This window comes from Oenanthe melanoleuca, unplaced genomic scaffold (assembly GCF_029582105.1).
Source record: "Oenanthe melanoleuca isolate GR-GAL-2019-014 unplaced genomic scaffold, OMel1.0 S100, whole genome shotgun sequence".
Lineage (NCBI taxonomy): Eukaryota > Metazoa > Chordata > Aves > Passeriformes > Muscicapidae > Oenanthe > Oenanthe melanoleuca.
In genome coordinates, this window is record NW_026612749.1 from 40373 (window position 1) to 51280 (window position 10908).

At 43.6% G+C, this 10908-nt stretch overlaps 2 protein-coding genes across 8 annotated transcripts; one reads left to right on the forward strand and one right to left on the reverse strand.

Moving 5' to 3' along the window:
• Positions 1–340: 340 nt before the first annotated feature.
• PHOSPHO2 (phosphatase, orphan 2) lies at positions 341–10591 on the reverse strand. 7 transcript variants are annotated; one of them, XM_056515880.1, is made up of 5 exons: positions 10162–10254; positions 5112–5243; positions 3983–4136; positions 2472–2599; positions 341–1658 (listed from the first exon to the last, which is right to left on the reverse strand). In XM_056515880.1, the coding sequence occupies exon 5, from the start codon at positions 1654–1656 to the stop codon at positions 931–933; it is 726 nt and encodes a 241-aa protein (XP_056371855.1). In that variant the 5' UTR covers positions 1657–1658; positions 2472–2599; positions 3983–4136; positions 5112–5243; positions 10162–10254; the 3' UTR covers positions 341–930. The 7 variants fall into 7 exon arrangements, 6 of the variants coding, with proteins under 6 accessions (XP_056371855.1, XP_056371854.1, XP_056371858.1 ...); XR_008842926.1 differs by lacking the exon at positions 3983–4136 and having other exon boundaries at positions 341–1613; positions 10162–10591; XM_056515879.1 differs by lacking the exon at positions 3983–4136 and having other exon boundaries at positions 10162–10258.
• CFAP210 (cilia and flagella associated protein 210) lies at positions 1652–9265 on the forward strand. The gene is made up of 9 exons (XM_056515877.1): positions 1652–2394; positions 3387–3595; positions 3845–4018; positions 4113–4309; positions 5216–5372; positions 6202–6341; positions 7167–7359; positions 7678–7842; positions 8334–9265. The coding sequence occupies exons 1-9, from the start codon at positions 1980–1982 to the stop codon at positions 8535–8537; spliced, it is 1854 nt and encodes a 617-aa protein (XP_056371852.1). The 5' UTR covers positions 1652–1979; the 3' UTR covers positions 8538–9265.
• Positions 10592–10908: the final 317 nt, after the last annotated feature.

Here is a 10908-nt window from a genome sequence, read left to right on the forward strand (position 1 = left end):
TGAATAGGTGTAATCAGTGTATACATGTATGTGTATGTACCATTCTGTGGGCCTGTGCACTGCAGCAGAAACCAAGGAGGAAAAAGGGGCTGACCAAGGGGCTGCCTCAGGGCAGTCAGCACGGAAGATCAAACCAGTGTCAGCTCTGTACAGAGTGGCAGCAGCACGCTGTCAGGGCAGTAGCCAGAATGGGAGAGAGACTTTTCTTTAAATAAAAGAGCAACATCCTTACAATTTTCCAGAAGAGAAAGGGTCTGACCAGCCAAAGGCTGAAACCTACACTTACGTCTACAGTCTCCAGGCCTGATAACACACAGGTCAGCAGAATACATGACACAAATTAGTTGTGTTGCATTTGTCAGTGACAGCAACTTTTATTGTCTTTACAATACAAGATAATACAAACTATTAAAAAGTAATTTTGTCTGGTAAAATATTTAATAGATTAAAAATATAAATGCATCTTTTGATTAAACAAGATTACAACAAATAATCTGCCATCAGATCAAAGAAGTATAAAAGCCAACAGCTCCAGAACCATGCTCCTGGCACCTAATATTTTCTAAGTAAAGAATTTAGTTATTTTGAATAGTAATGCTACTCCTTCCCCTAAGTCTGTGGGATTGTAAAACGTCAGTTATATACTTGGGAAAGGGTTGGAGGGGAGGGAGTAGACAAAAACTAATGATAAGTCCTGTCCCAACACCCCTTCTCCACTTAGTTGGAATCTGTACTGTTAGAAGGCCTTTTTTTACTGCCTTTTTTTCCTATTATTACTAGGATTGAACATAAACAGTTTTATGTCATGGTTGAAAAACCCATCATTTCAGGTAATAGCCAATTTTACAATTTTGAGCTTTTATACACATGCAGTTTTTCTCTCCCAATAAGTTAAAATGTAACTGCACCAGTTTCCTTTTATCATTTTAATCATTCCTTTATAAGCAGTTTCAGGTACGACATAATGTCGATTGCAGATGACCAAACCAGAACAGAACACTGTACGGGACTGAGACTCTGGGCCAGTTGAGAAATCTTTCTCTCCAAGGTATAGCCCTGCCTGGGCATAGCAACATCATTCTTCTTCAAAAACATTACTGGACATAGGTCATTCCCACCATCACCTATATATACAATTTTTGTATAACTCACTCCTCGCTCTAACTGTTTATCTAGAAATTCTTTTAAAACTTTCCTTTTGCAAAGGTTTTTAGGGCACTTTGCACAATGGTGAGCATGGAAGTGCTGTACAGTGAGATAACCAGTACTGCTGAATGCTGCAGGGTTTGTAAACACTTCATCAAACACATTATGGAAGTCAGCAGCTTTCAAAATCCAGTCAATAAATACTGTATTAGAATCTGAAACAATTATACAATCAAACAAGTGCTTGTTCTCGCCAATAAATCCCAGAAGATCTATCATTCCCGCAGTGAAAGGAATTGTTGTCATAGTTCTTTTCATCTCATCTTCTTTGACACCATTGTCTCCCAAGTAGACAAAAACTCTGCCCATATATTCTGTCCAATGTCCTGGTTGGTAAGAGTTTCTTAATCCATTTGGAAGTTTTCTTTCAGGAGCACATTTCACAATCCAGGTGTCACTATTTTCATCTATGATTGTATGGTCAAAATCAAAAACCAACAGAAATTTCATAGCTGTGAGAAAATAGTTTCCAAAAACAAACAAAAAAGAAAATTATTTATATAAACACAAGTACTATATTCCTACGCTGACCTTGTGCTCAGAAGAGAATAAATTCTGGAAGAAAATATCTGAACAAAATGAGTTATTTATGGCCACTACCGGGACGGGAAGTTGTGCTGTAGCTAAAAATACAATCTGTAAATGCTAAAGTTCAGTGTCCAACTTCTGTTTAAAATAGCTACTGTGACAGTATCTAAACTCATGCTGCAGTTACTAATACTTGCTAACACAGCACCAATCTTTCTGTACTCACACACCATCAGTTTTAGCAGATGTTAATTTCTCCATCAGCATTTGCCAATGCAACCAAACTGAGATTCTCTTGGCAAAACGCCTCAATAGGTATTCCGAAAGGAAACGTCCACCGAACAGACGGAGCCTGTGCCTTCAACGAGGCCGCACGAAATCAAAGCAGCCAACGAAATGAAATGCAGCCATTTGTGAAGCTGAAGCTGCTGACCCCACCCGGGCAGGTCAGTCCTGCCCCGGGCCCCGCAGCCAATGCCGGAGACAGCACGGCAGCCTCAACGGCGGGGCCGTACCCGCGGGGGCAGCGCCCGGGGCCCGGGCTCGCCCCGCGCGCTCCGTCACGTGACCACGCGCCGCCGGGTCGCCCGGCAACGGCCCCGCAGCCGGGGAAGATGGCGGCGGCAGCGGCGGGGCGGCGGCGGCGGCGCGGCGGTGCCCGTGAGTCCCCAAAGCTCCCCAAGCTGCAGACGGCAAGTGGGGCTGTTTCTCCCTAGGAACCGAGTGAGAGAACTGACCTGAACGCAGCGCAGGTCCAGTAACCTCCAAGGGCAGCAGCTGGGGAAGAACGAGGGGCTTGGCAGATTCCTGCCTGCAGGACACAGCTGCATCAGTGCGCCTTTACTTCTGGTGAGGCTGTCTTCACCTAGGACAGAGAGAAAGGACCAGGTCTGATCCCTGTCGGGAGGCTGGTCAGCAATGGCATCTGGAAAACAGACTTTGACAGCGGTGTCACTCTAAGAGAAAGCCTCCTTACCTTTCAGACATGGCCTGTCAATCTGCTGCAAATCACACAATTTCTACAGAACACCACTCTGTACAGTGTCATTCCCTTAAAAAATGGTAGTGACACTTGAAAGAGCTTTTCACAAAAGCTAGATGTGAACTAGAAAAGCTGCATTTATGCCTGCACATGTGTATGTAAGCCTAATGCAATAAAGAAATCCTAGTCTTGCCAACAAATCAAAAACTGTCCTACAACAGAACTATTTCAGTAAATACAATGAGTATGCAATACATGGTAATAAGGTACAGTCTGTGCCCAAACTGCCTCCTCATCTAGCCAGCAGAATGGCTTTACTAATATTCTCTTTTTCATTTTGGGAATGGCCTCTGCTCCCTGTTATTCTAAGAATCGTGCCCAAGTACTGCCTGGGAAGTGCGTTACTGCAAGCCAAACCTACATAAACACACAAACGGGCAAGGGCACATACAAACAGCCCAGTCAGTCAGTGCCTGTCCAAGTACAAGCACTGGTTGTAGGCAGCCTACAGATACAGATACCCTGTCCAAGCTCTAGGGTTTGGGGGACTACCTAATAATAAGGACAACTTAGTATTGTTGCCATGCAAGCATTCAAATCCTGATACATGTTTGCTTATTGGATTTTCTAGTATCAAGTAGCCTTTGTATTTTTTATTCTCTCTGCACAGCACAACAATTGAATGAAAAGGATGTTCTGAATGAGTATTTTCTTCCAAATGAAGCAGATCTTCGTCAGGTCATTGTATTGCCAAAAGCAGACTGGGAAAGGATTCAGGCCAGCATTAGAGAAGCAGCACACATCGATGAGAAAAAAGAACAGAAAGAAGTGCACTTGGACTCCAAAGCTGCTGGAAAAGACCCCCCCAGTGCCACTCTGGTAAGTACAAGATACATTCCTAAACAAGAGTAGTCACTTTTGTATACACAAAAACACACCGTAGTAACATTTCTAGCTGTACTCCCTTTGTTTAACATTTGGTTTTGAATATGTATTTCAACTAAATGCCATTTAAATACAGTTAACATCTAACATAAACATTTATATTTTTTTACTTAAAGCTAAAATGCAAAGTAAGAAAACCAATCCAAAATTTAAGTGTGATTTCTAATTCTGTCTGCACTGTAGAGCCTGATACAACAGAAACTTCAAGCCAAAAAATTACGTGAAGAAAAGGAAGAAGAAGAAAGAAAGTTACTTGATTTGGAAGAAGCAAAATTCCAAGCAGCAAAAAGGAAGGAGGTTATTGACCGTGCAAAAACCTACCTACGTTATCAGGAGGACAGAATGAGACAGTTCCATGTTTGTTGGCAACTTATATTTTTTATGTTGAAATTGTACTGAATGTCTTTAAAGAATTCTGAACATGAAAATTACTTTATATGTTCTCTTGCAGGGTGCATTTCTACTTACTAAGGTCCTAAAAGAAAGAGATGCTCAAGTTGAATTTCTAAAGTCAAGATTAGTTGATAACAAAAAGAGGGATTATGAAGAAGAGCAACGTCGATTTAAAGAATACATTCTCAGTGAGCAAGAAAAAGCACGTCAGCATTATATGAATAAACAGGCACTATGCAAAGATCAGCTAGAACAGTAAGTAATAATTAAAAGCAACCCTATTTCATTATTTACTTCAACTCTTCTCAAAATACATTCTGTGAGGTTTTTACAGAAACTTACTAACAATTTGTTTCACAAATGCCATTCTTCTAAAAGAAGATCACAGAAGATCTTGCCCAAAAGGGAAAAGCTATATGCATTTTTAGTTGCCAACAGTCTGCATGCAAAGTCACTTCTGGGAAGTATCAACAGGTTTTAGTCAAAGCACTGTTCAAATGTTGTAAATGAAATTTAAGTGTATTTTACTCAGTTTTTGTTCCAGACAAGGAAAATGTTAAAATAGATTTTCCATTTACCCATAATGAGCTTCCAGACTGCACAACAAGAGAAGGCATTACTACCACTTATATTCCTTCTCTCAAGTCTTTTGTAAATCTTATGGAAGGATCCCCATTGGTATTTATGGGACTGGCCCTGGTGTGATAGAAGGAGTCAAATTTCCCAAGGCAGAGGAAGGATGCAAAGTCTGGTCTTACATATTCCAGGCGCAACACAAATCCTTGCAGAACTTAGTACAGAACACTACCAGCTTAAGCTGCTGCCTGCATGCCTAGACGAAACACAGGTATGGTGGGTCACCCCAGGGAAATTTTGTTCTTCAAGGATGCTGCAGATATAGGCCAGAGCATTACCAATGCCATGGTGCTAATGGGTCATCCAGCTAAAATTTATCACCATGAGACTGCAAACTGTGAGCATACCACATAGTAAATTTCTGACCAGGGCTACAATTACAAACAATCCTGCTGTCATTCACCTCCGATATTCTACCTACCTTCAACTCAAACTATCACATTCTTCACTGCAAGGTACCTGTGGTTATGCAGTTCATTACTTCATGCAGTTCCTAGACCGTTTATTCACCTTTTTCTGATTCAGAATAAAAGAGCGTGAACATCAGGCAGATCTGGCCATACAGGAAAAAAAAAGAGAAGGAGAAGAAATGCAGAGATCAGTCCAATTGTACCAACTAGAAATGCAGAGAAAAAAAGAAAAGGAACATGAGAAAAAAATGCAATGCCGGAAACTGTATCATGTAAGTAGCAGGAAAGCAGACAGTTCAAAATGTGTATTTCACCTTGGCTGGGATGGTTGGACTCAGCCCACAGATGAAGTGGTATACTGGCAACAGGATCTTTGCTGATAGCTTTAGTAGCCTGGGATCAAATGCCTACCCTGACAGTTACAGGCCATGTCTTTCCTCTGTACTTTTGAGAAAGACCTCTTGGAGGCCCCTCCCTTCTGTTGTCTGAAGGGCAGCTGGCACTTAATGCTTTGACCAGTCTATGGTTAAGACATAACATATGCTGTAGACATCAAGGACTATCTCCTTGAGAACTGCTGCCATCTCATTGCATCTTTAAAGGCATCCTACCAAGGTACAAACAAGAGGTTCCTCAGAGCGGTTCTGGCCAGCATGCTAAAGACAGTTGTTTTTTACATAAAGTATAGAAAACTCCTCAGTTTTGTTTCAGATTAAGCTCTTAGACAGGGATAGTTTTGGATGAGGCAGGACCAGGAGCAGAATAATCTGTGTGTGGGGCTGGTGGTTGGACAGTCCCTGCCACTCACCGGCCCTCTCACTCACATGTGTCAGTGGGAACACAGGACAATGCTTTTTGTGCAATGCACCAGAGCAGCAGCTGTTTGTTGCTCAGCTCGTTTTCCCTACCCTCACATCAGCTGTATCCTCCTGATGGAGACAGAAGTAAGTGGAAGTATCCCTTTCCTGAGAATCTCTTTTCTCTCTTCTGTTTTTGAAAGAAACTTGAGAAGGGGGAACAGGGAGTGACTCCCATAAGCTGCTACCCCAGGTCAATATTCTAAACATCATCAGTTACATCAGGACCATTTTGCCCATACAGGAGTATATAAATGACCAGAAAATAATCAAAGCAATAGAGGAACAAAACCAAATGGAAGAAGATGATCGGATCAAAGCTCATTTTAAAGCAAAGCAAATTATTGCCCAGATGAGAAAAAAGAAAGAAGCTGAAATGCGTAGGTAGGTACAATGCTAGGGTATAAATTGTAAATGATCTAAAAATGATATTGTAGTTTTCAGATTATTTAGACTAATGATATAACACAATCAACAGTTATTCTAAATTCTACTGATAGAGCAGGGAATTCAGGAGAAAAAGGAAATTTTTTCACAGGTTCCTTAGTAAGGGTGTGAGGGAGCAATCCCTCCGCCCTTCAAAGTACAGAGGCTTATGAAAGTGCAAAGCTTTGAACCAGTGTATTGGGAAGAGTGATTTTCCATATGGCCTGCCAAACCTCCACCTCCTCAACAATTAAGGACAACTGAGATCCTTGATGAAAATATTTTTGAGTATAAGCTATATTTCTCTGAGTCAGCTCAAGAAAAATGATTTGACTTTTTAACAAGGCACATTCATTAATTAACTACATTGTGGTCTTATTAAGGGGAGATGTTTTATCAATTTAACATTGAGGGTACAACATGATGATACTACAGAGTCAATCTAAGAGTTTTCTTCCCTTCCTGCTTCTGGCCAATACTTCCAACATTCCTTTCCTGATGGCAAGATGCTCGCTGGAGTCCTTACTGAGTGCTCCAGCTCATTACTGCAGCAGAAACTAGTGATACAAGAACACCAGGGACATTTATTTGCTAAATCAGATAATATAAAACTAAACCAAACAGGAAGAACAAAGGGAGATCCTGAGCTGGGTGGGTGGGCCAGCCTCTGTAGTAAAGAGGAGAGAACTCTAGAAGTAGAAGCAGAACTGCTGAGTTTGGTAGCTTCAGGTAGACCCAAGTGTGTAGCCCAGGTATGTTATGAAAGCTCATGTTCTTCTGCAGACAAGCACAGGAACAACGGGACAAAACCATTAGTCTATTAACTGAACAAATGGCTGAGGCATTACGGACAGAAGATGATCGACTGCGTAGAGAAACTGCAGAAAAAGAAGCTGAAGAAGAAAAAAAACTGAAAGAGAAAGAAGCAAAACAAAAGGCAGCCATTGAATCTATTGCTGAACACAGAGCCACTGTGGTAAGAAACTTGGGCTGATCTTAATTCTGCTTACTCCAGCAGATGAGCCTGGCCAAGACCACAGTTGGTGACTGGTGCCATGCATCAGCAGGCTTCAGCAAGTCTGCTGACACCTTTCCTGGAGTCCCCTCTCCCTTACCCCCTTCTGTGTTGGGCACACATCTGCCAGGGCTGCTGAAAACCTGGGCTTGGACCCTGGCCAGCCACAGTGACTGTGCTTATCGGAGCGCTGATACAGGGCTGCTTCTGCAGGGAGATACAACTTCCAGCTTAGCAGGCCAGCCCTTTGGGTAACTTTGTGTGTTTTGTAAACTACAGATGAAGTTGAAAGAGGAAAAGGAGAGACAGGAGAAAGAAGAGGCTGAAAAAGAACGTGATGTATTAATGGAAAAAGACCGCATCTACCTGGAAATGGAAAGCATCAAAAAACATGGACGACATGAGGCAAACAGAGAAGTACAGAAAATTCTGCTCCAGCAAATGGTAAATAGAGGAAGCTGTACTCTGTCAATCCCTGCACACATCTAAACCAATAGCACTAGCTCCTGCTGAGAGGAAGTTTGCTTTTTTGTTTTAAATTTTTGTTTGTTGGGTTGTTTTTTTAATCACATATGCCTGGCATATGCTGGTGTTGGGGACCAGCCTTCTCAGAGCATTGGTGCAAATCAAGGCTGGTTTGCAAGAACAGATCACATCCTGTCCTGTGCCATGACATTTTTTCAACCGTGCACTGCTGTCCTCTTGTATCTTCTGGCCAGGTCACCAAAAAGCAGCAGCTAATGCTGATGTTCACTCAGCTACTTAATGTACCCTTTCTGGGGGGATATGGCAGAGAAGTGGGGAGGGATGATAAGTGCCAAGTATTAACTAAGAATGCTGCAGACCTTCTGTAAGCTTTCACCCTCTTTCAGCTTTACAGGATGGTGATGTTAAGAACAAAATACTAAGCTTTGTTATTTCCTTTTCTTCATCAGGCTGAAAAGCAGGCAAGAAAAGAGCAGGAAAAGCAAGCAGAGTTGGACTACCATGCTCAGACAGAGGCTATTGCACTTTCTAAAGAGCATGAATTTCAGAAATATGCACAGGAAGTAATTGAAACAGAGTCCAAGACTACGCATCATATTTATCCTCTTCTCAAAGTATGCAAAGAGGGACTTAGACATGGACCATTTTCCTGAGAAAAGAAGAAATAAATACTAGTTTCCCAACATGTAATTCTACATTGGGACCCAGTTACCTTGTAGATGTAAATGCTGCTCAAGAAACAAAAACATGAAATAATGTTTAAACTCTCCACTAAGGAAAGGTAGAAGCCATTTTCAAGTTAAAGACATATGCTTTTCAACCTTACAGACAGAGTTAAACTGTAAATGATTTATATCAAATATATATACCATGAATCTGGACTTCTATTTGAAAAAATAGAAGATTGTCATATAACTGGTTATATTCTCAAAAATCACCAGCTGGTATTTCATAAATGTTAGTTTATTAAACTTGAGACAGGGATTCATATTATATAATTGACTGTCACTGTAACCCATTCCAGGCAAAACTCCACTATTTCTGTTAAAATTTTAATAATAATTATTCTAAAAATTCACTGTCGTGGGTTTTCCAGGTCTACGAAATGAATTCTCAGAGCAAAAAGTCACCTTTTTCACTAGCCTACTTCCAGTTAATTATTCCCCATAATAGAAAAGACCAAACTAAAACAACTACAGGGGACGAAAAAAAGAGAACATATGTGAAAGTTAGAATAGTTAGAGTGTGCAGTTTTGGCAGCATTGTGCAACTATGTCTGAAAAACAAATGTCATGCTATAAATCAGTTTTATTATATGAAAATATTAATGCAATTTGATCTTAGCTCTTATAAGGTCACCAAAGAGGCAAATAGGTCCCAATATAACTGCAAATAGGGCCTACAAAATTAGCACATCAACCAGAGACAACATAGTTGTGCTGTTATTTCAAAAAGACTAACAGCAGTTCAGTCTGTGGTAAATAGATGTGACGTAAAATTGTATCTCAGATTCCTCAGCAGATTTACTCACCAGCACCCAAACCATAGACACATCTCCCTCCTTAAGCTTAGCTTTCTTTGGTGAAATGTTAACATCATTTCCTTGTCTTGTAAACTGGGAATTCCTGTAATGACTTCCTTCACCAGTACCCTGGACTTTAAACAGGGTATTCTTCTATCCTGGTGTCCACTGGAAACAAAGCTGAAGAAACTTAAAGCTTTGCTTTGTTGCACCCCACAGCTGCCACTCTCTGCTGGCCAGACTAGAAAATAATACAAGTTGTTAAAAAAAAGGATGCTTGCCAATATTTTGGCTTTGAAAGTGGGTCTTTGGTGTGTCCTCAAGCTCCTCGACCTAGCTGCCAAAAGCAGCAGGCCTTGGAGAAAGCACAGGACTTTGAGGAAGATGTGAGGCTACCCCGGAGGCAAGGTACCTCTAGGAAGCTGAGGGCCGAGCAGAACTGGCTTTACCTCCCCTACGCTGTAAAAACGCTGGGTGTAAGGTGGCTGCTGTCCTTTCTGGGTGCAGCAGTCACCTCCTTGAGGAGCCTCTTCCAGGCAAGGCAAGGGTTGAATGCCTGGAAGGAGAAGGAAGGCCGACCCCCTCATGCAGCTCCCAGGGCCGCCACGGGCTCTGGGCCGCGGCAGCAGGCAGGCCTGGCGGGGCAAAGGCTCTTGTGAGGCGCGGCAGCGCACGGAGCCAGGCCGAGCTGCGCGGCACAGACGAACCGGCGGGAGCGAAAGGACAGAGGCGGAGCGGCCATTTCAGCCTCTTACCGGGTACGGGCGCGTCGCAGGGAAACGAGATGCTCCGGAACCGGCTGGGGAGGAGGGTCCGGACTCCCGGGGGTGGCTCCCTTCCTTCGCTCCGTGTGTGGCGGCCCGCCCGGGGCGGGGCTGCGCGGGGGCGGTGCCGCTCCGGCACTCGCGGCGCAGCGCCCACCTCCCACTCGGTGCCATTGTTCGCCTCGGCGCCGGAAGGCTCCCGCGGCCACCGCCTTTGAGCGGGAGAAGGAACCCCGATTTCCCGGGAAGCCGGGCCGCCGCTGAGGATCCCTCCTTCTCCTTCGGCAGACGTTCCGTCTCCAGAGAGGCGGCGAAGCAGGCCGAGGATGGACCTGGATGGGCCGGACGCCGCCCGCCAGGACGCAGAGCTGGAGCATGGCCGCTACCTGAGCCGCCGGGCCGTGGCCCAGGAGCAGCTGGCGCAGTGAGTCCGACGGTGGGGCCCGGGAGGGGGCGAGGGGTTTGGGTTAAAAACCTTCCGTGGGCAGCCCGGCCCGGGCGGGACCCGGCTGCACGGCCCGCGCAAAGGGGCGGCTCTTGGGCGTGGGATAGCAGTGAGACAGGCTCATCAAATCACTCTAACATTTGAGTCCATACACTGGTTATGTTCACTTTCGCTAGTATAGACTAACCTAGCACTCAGCACCCTCAAACTGGAACTGAGCTTTGGCCAAAGAATTTGGAGCTAGCTTATAGAAACCGATTCTGCTTTTGATCTCTGATATTTTACTTCGAAGT